General features: G+C 44.2%; 1 protein-coding gene across 3 annotated transcripts in view; it reads right to left on the bottom strand.

Moving 5' to 3' along the window:
- Positions 1–15,433, bottom strand: part of Atg2b (autophagy related 2B) — a 79,869-nt gene that overhangs the window by 14,555 nt on the left and 49,881 nt on the right. For all 3 annotated transcript variants that reach the window (XM_045153858.1, XM_045153859.1, XR_006638066.1), the window contains 14 exons: positions 15,088–15,238; positions 14,151–14,350; positions 13,692–13,772; positions 12,249–12,355; positions 11,886–11,978; positions 10,947–11,017; positions 10,319–10,395; positions 9,728–9,898; positions 8,441–8,579; positions 7,970–8,172; positions 6,479–6,705; positions 4,289–4,397; positions 3,225–3,419; positions 2,821–2,922 (listed from right to left, as the gene is read on the bottom strand). In XM_045153858.1, the coding sequence (XP_045009793.1) occupies positions 2,821–2,922; positions 3,225–3,419; positions 4,289–4,397; positions 6,479–6,705; positions 7,970–8,172; positions 8,441–8,579; positions 9,728–9,898; positions 10,319–10,395; positions 10,947–11,017; positions 11,886–11,978; positions 12,249–12,355; positions 13,692–13,772; positions 14,151–14,350; positions 15,088–15,238 (1,926 nt within the window). The remainder of the gene's footprint in view (positions 1–2,820; positions 2,923–3,224; positions 3,420–4,288; positions 4,398–6,478; positions 6,706–7,969; positions 8,173–8,440; positions 8,580–9,727; positions 9,899–10,318; positions 10,396–10,946; positions 11,018–11,885; positions 11,979–12,248; positions 12,356–13,691; positions 13,773–14,150; positions 14,351–15,087; positions 15,239–15,433) is intronic.

Below are 15,433 nucleotides of genomic sequence, written 5' to 3'. Positions count from 1 at the left end.
TGGGCTAGAGTGAGAACCTACCTTGAAAAATCAAAAACAGGGCTGGAGAGATGGATTAGCAGTTAAGCGCTTGCCTGTGAAGCCTAAGGACCCCAGTTTGAGGCTCGATTCCCCAGGACCCAAGTAAACCAGATGCACAAGGTGGCACATGCATCTGGAGTTCGTTTGCTGTGGCTGGAGACCCTGATGTGCCCTCCCTCCCCCAGCCCGTCACTCTCAAATAAAAGTTAAAAAAAGAAAAATCAAAAACAGAAAAAGGGGAGAGATGGCACAGAGGTTAAAGGCACTTACTTGCAAAGCCTGATGGCCCAGGTTCAATTCCCCAGTGCCTATGTAAATCCTGATGCACAAAGTGGAGCAGACATCTGGAGTTTATTTGTAGTGCCAAAAGGCCCTGATAACATGCTCATTTCCCCCCCCCCCTCGCTTGCAAATAAATAAGTAAAATAAAGATATTTTTTAAGTCTGACTCACAATTTCCTAGACTTTAAGACCTGAAATGGCACTTATGGCAAGTCTAAATGATGCAAGGGAGAAGAGCACTCCAGGGAGCACGGCACACAGAGGACAACTGGGAGCCTGATGGTTCTTCATGGGTGGTTCACTACTGTGTTGATCTCATACATGCACATTCCTGTACACACTTTATATTGTATTACACATGACCACTGCACAATATTTATATTACATCCAGCACTCCATGTTAAGGAATCTAACAGCATGGAGAATGCTATTCTTTAATCTCCACTAGATACTGCAAGAAATAAGAAAATTTTGGACATTGACTTGCTCTTTAATAATAAAAGGAATGCTGGGAATGGAAGTGTACACTTTTAACCCCAGCACTTGGGAGGCAGAGGTAGGAGCATCGCTGTGAGCTGAGGCCAGCCTAGGACTACATAATGAATTCCAGGTCACTAGTCATTAGGCCACAGGAACACCAAGGAAAACTATAGCCATCTTGGCAGGACACAGAACACTTGGTGGGAGTGTGCAATGACACAGTTACCATGGACAGTAGTCTAGAAGCTTCTTACAGTTCACCACCCTAAGCAGCACTTGTGTGCACATGCACATACACATACACACGCTACCCAGAAGAAATGAAAAATATGCTCATAAAACCTAACCAAATTTCATGATGCTTCATTTATAAGAACTCAAAGTATGAAACAATCAATACAGACCATGAATAGATGGGGCACAGGCATACAGTAACATTCTACATAGCACTGGGAATGCGCCGAGTGCAGGCTTGCTACAACACAGGTGAATCTCAGACACTGCAGAGTAAACAAGACAGGGCGGCTCCCTTCACAGGCAGAACACAACAGAAATGTCAATCTGCGGTGACAAAAGACAAGAGGTGTACACTGACTGACCATACAAGGTCGAAGGGCACGTGTCTGGTAGGAAAAGTGTTCTGCAGTCCAGCTGGCACTCAACCATGGAAATCTACAAAGTCCCACGACACACTTACGGTCTGTATATTGTATGGTATAAAAATGCTGCAATGTAATCATTTTCAAATTTGGTTATGAAATGATAACTTTGACTATAAAATATTTATGCTTACTTTTTAAATGCTATCACAAGACAGATGATTTATAGTATTAAAAGAATTACTTTTAGGACTGGAGAGATGGCTCAGTGATTAGGCACTTGCCTGTAAAACCTAACAACCCTGGTTCAATTCCTCAGGACCCATGTAAGACCAGATGCACAAAGTGACACATGTATCTGGAGTTCTTTTGCAGCACCTGGAGGCCCTGGCATGCCCATTCTCTCTCTTTTCTCTCTTCTTGAAAACAAGTATTTTTTAAAAAAGAAAATAAGGGCTGGAAAGTTGGCTTAGCATTTAAGGCACTTGCCTACAAAACTAAAGGACCCAGGTTTGATTCCCCAGGACCCACGTACGCCAGATGCCCAGGGTGACACATGCATCTGAAGTTTGTTGCCAGTGGCTGGTAGCCCTGGTGTGCCATTCACACACACACACACACACACACTCTCTCTCTCTCTCTCTCTCTCTCTCTCTCTCTCTCTCTCTCAAATAAATAAAAAAGAAAATAAATTACTTTTAACCTGGTGTGATGGCTCTCACCTTTAATCCCAGCACTCAGAGGCTGTAGGAGGATCATGAGTTTGAGATTAGCCTGAGCTAGAAGGAGACCCTGCCTCAAAACAGAGAGAAAGAAAGAACTGCTTTCACCTAAATTTACCACTTTGTCACTGCTGTTTCACCAGCTGATGAACATCTAAGGCTGATTCCATTTCCTGGCTATTGTGAAAAGGGCTGCAGTGACATGGAGGTGCAGGTATGGCTCTCTGTCACAGGGCACAGAGTGTGTTGCAGATTGTGTATGTCTAGGAATGGTACAGCTCGGTTACACAGTAATTCTGCTTTCCTCTTTTTGAGAAGCCTCCACACTGATTCCCATAGTGGCTGCACCAGGTCACACTTCCACCAACAGCTTCCTACAACCTCACCAGTATGTGTCATTTGTTATCTTGACAGTACTGTTCTTGCTAGGGTGAGATGGAACTTCAAAGTTTTGATCTGCATGTCCCTGATGACTAAAGACGTCGACCACCACTGGAAAGAGCGAGCAGCAGGGCTTTAGTCCTAAGCATCCCGCAGGAATGACTAGGAAGAGGGAACATCACAAGCATTCCCTTACCCACAGATCAAAGTCCAAACATCTAATGAATCTGCCCCACTGCTTCAATTACGTAACTTTCACAAAACTTCAACAGTAATAAGCATGGCAATCCCCTTATTCTAATCATATATATATATATCATGCCTGTGTTACAAACCTGGTCAATATTGAGGCGAAGTGGCATTAAGGATACTCTCAAGCAACATTCCTGAGGTGACCTCCCAGACTCTGGACGCACATGCAATGCTTTAATTGTTAACTGTAAGAAACACAAAAACATTTTCCCCAACAACATAAATATCTTTTCTCATTAAAAACTGAGAACAAAAATAAATCTTAGCTGGGCAGGGTGGCACACACCTTTAATCCCAGCACTAGGGAGGCAGAAACAGGTGGAGTACCGTGAGTTCGAGGGCACCCTGAGACTACATAGTGAATTTCAGGTCAGCCTGAGCTAGAGTAAGACTCTACCTCAAATGCCCCTCACCCCCCAAGAAAGAAATCTTATTATTAAGAACAAAAGTGGAACTGTCAAAAAAGAATGTAATGCTTTAATCTTACCATGTTGGAATGAGCTTTTCGAGGCATTTCTTTGCTGCAATACAGGTACAGAAACTTATTCATTTGTGAGGTAGCCAGCCGGTCGCGGATCTCCAGGTCCTGGACAATGAACACCTGCCGCGAGACAGGGTGTTCCGAGAGACCGGAATCACACTCTGGTTTGCATGGGGGGTAGACTTCATGCTGAAACTTCACCTAGTAAACAAGAAGGAACACACAACAACTCCTAGAGCTCACTGGAATCACATTTTCTCTTTAAAATGCAAACTATCACAAAGAACTTTCTGTGACCTCGGCTTGTAATGTCACTAAGTGATATTTTTTATTGATCAGATGTAAAACATGACTAGCATTTCTTAGTAGACTTTAGTTAAAAAAAAAAAATCCCTTACACTTTGAGAGCAAAATCGGGGGAAAAAAAAAAGATACAAAATTATCACATAGTACGCCTAGGGAAGTGCAAGGAAGGTGAGCAGATGGATGCAGGCTCCCGCTCCAAAAGGGCATAAAGCTACAATTGCATGTGGGAAATTGTCGTCACAATGTTCTTATGGTAACTCCTCTAAAATGCGGTACTAGCTCATTTCAGACAGGCAGACAGAACTTAATGACATGCAAATGATGTCACCAATATTGTGTCATTATGGCCTCTAGTCATCCACAAAGACCCTGCCTCAAGCACTATTCAAGGACAGGCTTCTCCAGATAGATACTCCAGAGCAGTGGCTCCCCAGATGGCCTGGAAAAGTCACCTGAGCATCTCCCAAGAGTCCCTAGTAAGGGAGATTCTTGGCGTCTACCTCAAACCTACTGAATCTGAAATCCTGGGCTAGGGAACAGAGATGTGTATCTTAATAAGCCCTCCAGGGGATCTGAGAGCAACCTGCTCCAGGAGTGGTATGGGAGAATAAAAATAAAAACAAACGAGGTAAGAACTTTATGCAAGATGCTTGTACTTCTCCAATCTGAAGAGCAAGGACGTAGGGCTTCAAGACACATAGGGGCTATAACCGAAGTTCCCCCCAGTGCTACTACACAGGGTTTTTCCTTTCCAAACACCTTACCTTGCTTAACTGTATTTCCATTAAAAAGTCATGGTTCCTTCCTTTCCCCCCATAGGCTGTATTACGTCCATGCCTCGTGGGCGTGTGAGAAGGTGAACTATGAGGACTACTAGAAATACAAAAAAGAAAAGCCTTTTATTAAAGGAATATTCAGGGACTGGAGAAATGGCTTAGCAGTTAAGGTGCTTGCCTGTGAAACCTAAGGACTCAGGTTCAATTCCCCAGAACCCATGTAAGCCAGATGCACATGGCGGCGCATGCATCTGGAGTTTGTTAGTAGTGGCTAAAGGCCCTGGAGCACCCATTCTCTTTCTCTCTCAAATAAATAAATTTTTTAAAAAAGAAAAGAGTATGCAGGATGGAAAGTCTGAGAGGTCAGGGAAATGGAGGAGAGAGAGGCATGGGGGAGGGTTAACTAAAGCTAAAGATATTATGACTAAGCCACAGGAAAACCTATTACTTTGTAAGCTAACGAAACAATTACAATCTAAAAAGGGGGAATTTGGGCAGCAGTAGCCTACTAGGGAGGGATAAAAATAAAAATGGAAAATAAACATTAGAAGAAATTAAATGAATGACATCAGAAAATAGGGTGAGAAGAATAAACATGGGGCTGGGAAGATGCTCGGCAGTTAAAGGTGCTGGCTTGCAAAGCTTGCTAGCTTGGGCTCAATTCCCCAGCATCCACATAAAGCCAGATGAGCATTCATTTGCAGTGGCAAGAGAAACCGTGTGTATGCATGCACATACACACATAGATATATACTCACTCACATACAAATAAGTACATAAACGAATGAATAAATAAATTACAGATGACCAGAATGTGTCATAAATTGTGCCTCCATCAAGTAAATTACATTATATTGCCAGGTTTAAGTGTAATCCCAGCTACTTGGGATGATAGGGTTGAAAGGTCACAAGTTCAAGGCCTTCCTGAGATAGAGTGAGTTTAAGACTAGTCTGGGCAACTTGAAACCTTGTCTCAAAAATTAAACAAGGACTGGAGAAATGGTTTAGTGGTTAAGTGCTTGCCCGTGAAGCCTAAGGACTCAGGCTCAATTCCTCAAGACCCACATAAGCCAGATGCACAAGATGACACATGTATCTGGAGTTCATTTGCAGTGGCTAGAGGCCCTAGCATGCCCATTCTCATTCTTTCTCTCTCTCTCTCATAAAATTTTTTTAAAAGCTGTACAAAGAGGGGTGGGTGGGGATATAACTCAGTGGTATAGTGTTTGCCTAGCATGCTTACAACTTTAGGTTCAATCACCAGTGCTGGTGCCAGTGTATTGTGTATATTTTGAATATACTGAAAACATGTAACTATTGCCATCAGAGTACCAATTTAATTTGCTCACTAAATATTCAGACCTATAGCAAAACTTAATTATGATGCCAGGGACAAACTTGGAAATGAGAATCCTGTAACTTTCTTTTCACCTCAGAAACCCTTTATTTCCATAGCATAAGTCCTAGGAATTCCAGTTAAAAACAGATAAGACCGGGGGGGGGGCACATCTTTAATCCCAGCACTCAGAGGCAGAGGTAGGAGGGCCACCATGAGTTCAAGGCCACCCTGAGACTCCATAGTGAATTCCAGGTCAGCCTGGACTAGAGTGAAACCCTACCTCGAGAAACTAAAACCAAAAAAACCAGGAAAGAGCCAAGTGTGGTGGTGCATGCATCTTTAATCCCAGCATTCAGGAAGCAGAGGTAGAGCTCAAGGCCACCCTGAGACTAAAAAGTGAATTCCAGGTCAGCCTGGGCTATAGTGAGATCTTACTTTGGGGAAAAAGAGTGAGAAAGAAGAAGGTGTTACTTTATTGTGTCAAATGACACAACCATGCAGCCCCCCATGCGGATCCTCCCTGTCATACCTATGCTCTCTGCCTAGTTCTCTCCTCACACACAGACACTGCATCTGCTTAGCTGAAGCACTCAGTGAGGAGTGTCTCTGCCTCCTGACACACACTTCACTCTGCTGCCCCAGTCAGTCACGTGACTTCTCTCCCTTTTGGAATGAGGTGAGGACACCTGAGAGTCCTGAGTGAGAGTCATGTAAGCCGACATTCTCGTAAACACAAAAACGGTGCATGGGTGACTTCAAGTATGACATTTAAACTGGTGTTGATGCTAATCAGAGACTATATCCATCTATCAAACAAGCTTCTATACAAATTAACTTACATGAGACCTTTAGCTGGAGAAGTAGGAGGAGCTGCTCCAAAATCCTTGCCTCCATACAGATGCCACACGAGAGAGACCTCCTTAACAACATAGCGGACGACGGGGGCGGGGAAGTGCAACGGGGCTTTGCTTGTGTCTGTCTTCTTCACAGGCAGACTAAAATAGTTGTCTCTTATCACAATCGCATCATCAACCATGATTTTTATGACTGGTTCCTCTTCCTTCTCCTGAAATAAGCCAGCAGGTAACACCTACTCTCACCTCATCAGAAACAGCTGGTATGCCTCACATGGCAAGATCACCTGAGTTTATATTCGTGTTTTTTTTTTTAATTCCTTTCCTTCCCTTCACCTTACCTTTCCTTTCCAAGGCTGACCTCAACCTTACAGCAATTCTCCTGCCTCTGCCTCCCAATTGCTAGAACTACAAGCATGCACCACCATGCTCAGCTGTGGTAATCATTTGACATTAATCATTATGTAAGATACTCTGCTTTACTGATCAGAAAATGAACTGATCATCCCATGAGTAATTTTCATAGTAGAGCTGGAGAGATGGCTCAGTGATTAAAAAGGCACAGACGTGTGTGTGTGTGTGTGTGTGTGTATGCAGTATTACTGCTGGTATAGTTTATAGTCAATTTTGCATGCCAGACTAAAACTTTAAATTTCAACACTGATCAAAATGTCATGTTTCTAACAACAGCCTTATCCTGAGTTTGACTGCTCTGATTTTATGTGTGTGTGTTTGTGCAAGCACAAGCGCGTGAAAGAATACATGAATATGTATGTTCGTGTGTGTGTGTGCATATTGATGGCATCCAGAGGAGAGTTCTTGGTGGGGGTTCCTCAGGAGACTTCCATGTTCTTTGAAACACAGTCTCTCAGCAGCCTGGAGCTCACCAGTTAAACTCTACTTGCTTTTATGTAAGCCCCGGTAATCCTCCTGTCTCTGCCTCCCAGCACTGCAATTACATGTGTGTGCCACCGTACCTGGCTTATTTTTACATGGGTTCTGGGGTGTGAACTCGGGTCTTCACGCTTGCAAAGCAGGCCCTTTGCTGACAGGTCTTTCCCCAGGCCCCGTTTGGTGTTTATTTCATCAGAACGTCCTCAGAACCCACTGCAGTCGCCCGCGGAGGCGCTGCTGGCAGTGTGCGTGTAGGTGCGTGCGTGCATTCGCCAAGAGTACTCAGCCTGCACGCGCATCAGTTTTCAGTTTCCCACTAGCCACTGTGTAGAACTTCTCTCCCTTCTCTACACACAGCACGTACACCTCTTTGATCTAAGAAGGAAACTGCACGTGGACAGCGCTCCTCTCCCACCCGAGCTCCGTGCAGTGACTGTGTACAGTGCTAGCAGTGAATTACAAAAGGGAAGACTGCTGAGCGGTCAGGAGTCAACAATCTACACAACTGTCTCCAGAGGCACCCTTGGTCTGATGAACATGCACCATTACTGTAACGTTTCAACCACGGCACCACTTTGTTACCTGGATGGCTGCTTTGGGTGCAAAAAGAATGCAGAAGTCCTCATTCTCAGTGGTTACGCCTGCCGTGGCATCACTAATCAAGTGGTGAGTGAATGAATCATAAGAGGGGCCAGGCTCCTGGGACACATTCCCACTCTCATCCGGGAACAGAAAGAGGTCTGAACAACATGGTTCCTGAATTTGAGATTTTTCATCCAAAACACCTAGATAACGAGAAAATAGCACTTGACACACTTTGAAGCAGCGGCAATAATGTCCTCAACATGTGTCCGCTGTGGCATGCTGACTGTGTGCCTCCAAAGCCTCACCGTTCCCAGACAGCGCTGTTCATCTACCAGACTTCAGTACCTAAGCGGATTGGCTGATGAATACCCACCACAACTCAAATGTCTTTTCCTTAATAAGTTAATGAAGCTTGTGAGAACACAAAGAACGTAAGACTCGCTGTTCCGAGCGGGGCCCTGGTCGTACCATTGGCCTGGGCCTTCACACACGAGGACTGCTGTGCATCCACCTCCTCCATGGCATCGCTCATCAGGTCCCGTAAAATCTGCTGATCAGCTTCAGGTAGCACGGGGCCGCGTGACGACGGCCGACCACTGGGGTCTACCTATAGCCAAACAGCCCAGTTAAGAACAGCCAAGCCTGGTACAGTGGGGTGCACTTGTAGTCCCAGCTACTCCAGAGGACAGAATGCAGCCTGAGGCCAGTCTAGTCCTCACTGTAAGATATGTCTCATAAAAACAAAACTGAAAAAAAGAAAACAGTTAAAAACACTTGTTTTTCACAGTATAAAAGACAAATTTACTGAGTACACTGCAAAGGAGTTGTTGTGGTTTGATTCAGGTGTCCCCCATAAACTTAGGTGTTCTGAATGCTAGGTTCCCAGCTAATGGAGATTTGGGAATTAAAGCCTCCTGGAGGCGGTGTATTGTTGGGGGCAAGCATACGTTATAGCCAGTTTCCCCATGCCAGTGTTTGGCACACTCTCCTGTTATTGTCCATCTGGTGTTGGCCAGGAGGTGCTCATGCCATCATGGAGCTTCCCCTTGAGCCTGTAAGCCAAAATAAATCCTTATTTTCCTACAAGCTGCTCTTGGTCAGGTGATTTCTGCCAGCAACGGGAACTGGCTGCAACAGGAGTACGGCTAAGGTAACAGCAGAAGAGTGCCTGGAAAATGCTCCATGAAAAGCAATCAACAAGCCTAGGCTCTTCTTCCTCTTCTGCCCAGCAGCCACGTGTTCAGTACAAACATATTATCCTAGTGCCTATCTGCAAATGAAAAGCACAACGGGGCTGGAGAGATGGCTTAGTGGTTAAGGCGCTTGCCTGTGAAGCCTAAGGACGGAGGTCTGGTTCCCCAGAACCATGTAAGCCAGATGCACATGGTGACACACACATCTGGAGTTCATTTGCGATGGCTAGAGGCCCTGTCATGCACATTTTCACTCTCTCTCTCCCCCTCTCTTTGTCTCTACTACATAAATAAAAATAGCCCAGTGTGGTGGCCTTTAATCCCAGCACTTGGGAGGCGCTTACATACATCTTTTTCTCTAAGAACACAAGGAAATCATACAAGTGCGGGAAGTAAGTCAGCTGAGAAGGATGAAATTCAGGAACAAAGGCTGTCATGAAGTAGAAAGAACGACTTCCCAAAGGGCTCAGGCACCACCACTCCAGACCACGCCCCAATGATGTCTGCTGTCCAGCACAGGGCGGGGCGGGGCGGGGCAGGGCGGGGACGACCTGCCATGTACCTTTGGCTTTCTCTGAGGGGTTCCAGGCTTCACTTCGGCCTTGTGAGGCGCGTGGAAGTCGCCGTAGCTCGCAATGTACTGGATGAGGTTCATCAGAGCAGCACACGAGTCTGAGCACGTCCTGACATGCACGACGTCACTGGAGCAGTGCAGCTCAAAGTGTGGCTCCATCTGTCCAGGACATGGGAAAATGGGTGAAATGTTTTCGAAACAAGAGACACAATTCCACCAGGAGTGGTGGTGCACACCTTTAGTCTCAGCACTGGGGAGACAGAAGGAGGATGATGGCAGTGGGCTCAAGGCCACCCTGAAACTATATAGTGAACTGCAGGTCAGCCTGGGCTAGAGTGAGACCCTACCTTGAAAAACAAACAAATTCCTTCTTACATATAGATTTACATTAATAAAATACATGGTCATGTGCATTGTTAAGGGAAAAAGGCTCACAATTCAATCTTAAGTTTTAAAATATCTTGCCTACTTTTGGCTAAAATTGGGCAAGAGGAAAAATAACTTCTTAAGACATTGTAGTTTTTCTCTTTCTGAATATGGGATTAAGATAAACATGTTCTGTCTACTGGGATCACTCACCAGCTCCCCGTCAGAACTGGACCGCACTGCAGTGATGGTTAGCTCTAAAAGCCCCATGTCCACCACACGGACATAATCTAAAAATTAGAAATAAAATATTTGAGTACAGCTTTCAAAAATGTTTATCCTACCAACACCTAACAAAACTACCATGTGTTTACAGTTTGTAGTAGGACTTCTGGTGTGACACAACGTGGGCTCATCCGTCACTTTCTCAGAGAACACGCACTGACGCACACAGCTAGCGCTACAGGAACACTGTTACCGCAGCTAGAAAGCCACTGAAACTCTGTGTGTTTGTTTTCGAGGTAGGGTTTCACTCTAGCTCAGGCTGACCTGGAACTCGCTCTGTAGTTCCAGTCTGGCCTTGAACTTACAGCAATCCTCCTACCTCTGCCTCCCAAGTGCCCGAATTAAAGGTGTGTGCCACCATGCCCAGCTCCCAAATGAAAACTTCTGACTATCCTACATGATCACCATAGGTTTTTAAATGTTTGAAGGTCTCTAACAAAGCTGCTGGTTTGTTAGCATTTCTTCAGAAGGAAACTGAGTTAAAATATTCACACACATGGAAAAAAAAACACTATCATTGATCTATTCCAAAGTTGTTTTTTTTTTTTAAACTTACCTCTACTCAAATTTATATTGACAGTATTACATTTGTCAGACAGGTGTAAAGCAGCCTCATCCATGATTATTCTGAGGGAAAAAAGATAAGACCCAATATCTAGAAAACTAAGTTTTGAACATATACTATTATCACAGGGTTGATGACAGTGAGAAATTCTGGGCTTTAATTGTAAAAGAATTAATCATTTGTGGGCTAGGGAGTTAGCTCAGCAATTGGTTAGAACAGCTTGCAGGAGGGGAAATCGCTGGGGCTTGCTGACCAAGGGCAGCTCCAGGCAGAGGGGAGAGACACAGAAAGGTGGTAACAGAAGAATACATGATGTTTTCCTCATGCAGAGCATGGAGCATGGACACCTGCACACAACACCACACGGACTCCACACATGCACCCAGAAAATAAAATCAATCATTTCTTCAAAGTTTTGGGCATTGTTTTAAAAACTAGATGCTATGGGCTGGAGAGATGGCTTAGAGGTTAAGCGCTTGCCTGTGAAGCCTAAGGACCCTGGTTCGAGGCTCAGTTCCCCAGGTCCCACGTTAGCCAGATGCACAAGTGGGTGCACGCGTCTGGAGTTCATTTGCAGAGGCTGGAAGCCCTGGCGTGCCCATTCTCTCTCTCTCCCTCTATCTGTCTTTCTCTCTGTGTCTGTCGCTCTCAAATAAATAAATAAAAATTAAAAAAAAACTAGATGCTCAAATCTAAATAAATGTTACAAAGATCAAATGTATCATGTATTGGGAAATTTATTATAGGCCCTAAAAAGCAAATTGAGACTATCAAAGAATAACTTCTTCCCTAATGATGAAATACAATGAAAGACAGCTGGGACATGGCTTGGAGTCACGTGGACAGTGCTGACTTCAGCCTCAGATGAAGGCTGGGAAGATGAGGAGGTGGACATCAGCCAGCACGGCATTCAAGGAAGCTGCGCAGTACCTGAGAGTAGACGAGGACTTATCCAGCGCAGCACTGCTGGAGATGCTGAACGTCTCCACAGTCAGAAGAGACCGGACGGGCAGGTAGAGGGGCCTTGACAAGAATAGGAGGCAACCGACTATGAGTGTAATGCCACGACAGAAATTCTCTTTCAGAAGCCATTTTGAACCCTGTGTATACTGGGGAGCGTTTGCTTTGTTTTGTTTCCAACAGGGACTGCCTGTGGACTCCAGATTAACCTCCAACTTGCAATCCCCCTGCCTCTGCTGCTGAGTGATGGGTGACAGGTGTGCAGCCTTCCTGACAGACTGTACTCTTCAAAATGCGGCACATGTTTTAAGACTTTATTTGTCTTGGACCTACCTGTAATCAAGCGCACAGCTCCACAGGTGAACGTGAAAAGTTGTAAATGAAGCTGGAGGATTATACCCCAACACAGGCTCATCAGCAATATTCAAGAAGCATAAAATCTATGATCATAAAAACACAAAATGCTCTGATTTAGAAGAAAAAATGGTTTTGCCATTATGCGCTTAGTTTTGACAGAAAAGGCAACCATTTAATTGGACTTCACAAAGCTCAAGAGGAAAAAGTAAATCACCAATTTGAAGGAATTCATTTGAAAAGTAAAATAAGCAAGTACTCCTACAGACATTTGAAAATTGTCATGGTTCCTAAAATGCTTTTATAAGAACAGTATTTTGAAACATTCAGGTCTTTGTTTTGTCAGCACAGCAAAGAAGCAATGGTATAGTAACTTTTGGTTTTTATTTAAAAAAAAATTCTTGCTCAAAGTTAGTTAGCTTCTTAATCAAAAGTTCCATCTTGTTCACACACACAAAAATTCCAATTTGATATGACCGTAGAAACTCTCTTTAAAGACCATTTGGATGAGGGACAGGAGGTGGCTCAGCAGATAAAGGTGCTTGCTTACAAGCCTTCTAGTGGCAAAACCAAGAAAGACCCTATTTGAAAAAGGAGAGGACTAACAGGTGTGCAGCCTCCACGTGAGCATCATGGATGTGTGTGCCCATACACACATGTGCTCATACACACACAGACACACAAACATGAAAAGAAATTTCTTAAAAACTACTTTGATGGGGCTGGGCCTAGAACTCAGTAGTGGAGTACCTAACATGTAAGGTGTTGGGCTTGATCCCTAACACAACAAAAAGCAAGAAAAAATAAAAACACATTTTAAACCCTCTTACTGTAATGATGACTCAACTGGAAATTAATTACAGAAATCCTGATAAACTGCTTTGAAACAAAATTATGTCACTGCCTAGGGAATAACAAGGGAAGTCCGAGCCCTTAACGCATCTGGTTACAAAGCGTTCTAGACACTACTCACCACCCCTGTAAGCCAGGCACTGCACAGAGTTGGGGGCAAGTCCCTTCTTTTCTTTAATGGCATAAAAGATAACTGTGTCATTAATAATTTTTAAGGACTACACTTTAGGGAGAAGTCAATCATTTCTGAGCATGATGATAATGCTCTATGATTTAACCCTAGCCCAAGCATGGTCACCCACAGTGTTTGCTCTATCACAAGACACTGAGCTGAACACTTGTGACATACAAACTTTGATCAGAGCACAATGTCAATATTAATTCCAGAACGCATTCTAAGCCAGGCTGGTGGCACATGCTTGCAATCCCAATGCTTGGGAGGTAGAGGCAGGAGGATCAAGGTCATGCTCCCATACAGAGTATGTTCAAGGCCAACCTGGGCTACATGAGACTCGATCTTCAGAAACCAAATAATAAATCCATAAAATTGACACCCACAACAGCATTTACCTGCTCATGCCAGCTGAGCCCCGCAGGAAGCATTCTGTGCTGCAGAGTGGCTCCTCTGAGTCCCACAGCAATGAGAAATTCCTACACAGCACAGTAACAAAGAATTCGTTTTATCACCTACAGAATCCCAGAAAACCAATGTGGTACCTTTTTTTTTTTTTTAAATTTTTAATTTGTTTATTTGAGAGCGACAGACACAGAGAGAAAGACAGATAGAGAGAGAGAATGGGCACACCAGGGCTTCCAGCCTCTGCAAACGAACTCCAGACGCATGCGCCCCCTTGTGCATCTGGCTAACGTGGGACCTGGGGAACCGAGCCTCGAACCAGGGTCCTTACGCTTCACAGGCAAGCGCTTAACCACTAAGCCATCTCTCCAGCCCAATGTGGTACCTTTTGTGTAATCATTCTTAGGCAGCAATCAAACTGATAGGAGTAATTACAAGAATAAGACATAAACCTTTGTGTTGGACTCTGACTTATCGGACAATATCTTCACGGCCACCGACAGCATCTCCAGGTTGTCTCCTCCAGCCCCGTCTGAGGCAGCTCTTCCGAGGCCCTCTTCTTGGGAAGAGTAAATGGTAGGCTCCAGCCAATGTGGGCGGCTTGAACAGGGCAATCGGGCTTCTGCAGGAATAATCGCTCCGTCTACTATGCCTAGATCCACAATGAGGTAAAAAATGATTACTGAAAATCATTCTGCACCTGTTTTGGCTTCTGCTACTCAAAGCAAAACTTTATGTACAGGCTGAGATCCTTTATCAAATGCTTAGAACCAGAAAGATTCAATACATTATTAGTTTAGATACTGAAATAGTCACATATATCTAACCAGACATCTGGGAAGGGATCTAATTCTGAACACAAATTTAGGTATTTCAATCAGATGAAAATGGCTACATTCTACATAATTCCATGCACAGGAAATTTCCACACAGCCAGAAACTGGAGAGATGGCTGCTTAAGGCCATGGGGGAAGGAGTGCAAGGCAATAACTGAAGGGTGCAGACTCCTGGGGTGATGAAGATGTCTAAGCGTTTACTCTGACACAGGCTGCACAACTCTGTGAAATCCTAAAAACCACTGAAATGTGCAATGCAACGTGGGAACTGTACAGAATGTGGACTTCATTTGAATAAAGCTATTGCCAAAAGCTGGCATGGTAGTGCACATTTGTAATGCCAACATTAGGAGCTAAGGCAAGAGGTTTCCAAGTTTGCGGCCATGCTGTCTCAAAACAAATAACTTCAAATTTGAAGTATGATTTTAACAATAAAATCAGAACTCTCACATAAAATAATCTCTAATATCAATGTTCTATTCTTAACAAATTTCTCTGTTATCAAATGTAAACATGTTCAACTAGACAAGAACAAAATGCACATCTGTCCTACCTTTGTGGTACAGACTGAAACTGCTAGAGTGAAGGCACACGAAGTGCTTGTCATCAAAGCCTTCATACTTGGTCACAGAAAACAACGATCCACTATTGAATTCTAACCAGAATTCACCATGCTTGTTTTCCAGCAGATCTCCATTCTCTTGCTAATAAAAAGATTGGAAAAAATACAAGTCACTTTTTTCTATTTCAGTGCTGAAGGTGAACACAGGACTTTGTATGTACGAGGCTAATCATTGGGCCCCAAGCCCCAGTTCAAATCAAGTGTCCCTTGGGATGGTCCTGTGCACGTCTCCCCCCCCCCCCCCGGGTCACAGGCAGCAGCCGAATCCTCAGGCGCT

Source organism: Jaculus jaculus, chromosome 7 (assembly GCF_020740685.1).
Source record: "Jaculus jaculus isolate mJacJac1 chromosome 7, mJacJac1.mat.Y.cur, whole genome shotgun sequence".
In the NCBI taxonomy this organism is placed as follows: domain Eukaryota; kingdom Metazoa; phylum Chordata; class Mammalia; order Rodentia; family Dipodidae; genus Jaculus; species Jaculus jaculus.
Note: the sequence above shows the minus strand (reverse complement) of the source record. Positions and strands in the feature narration are given on the sequence as shown.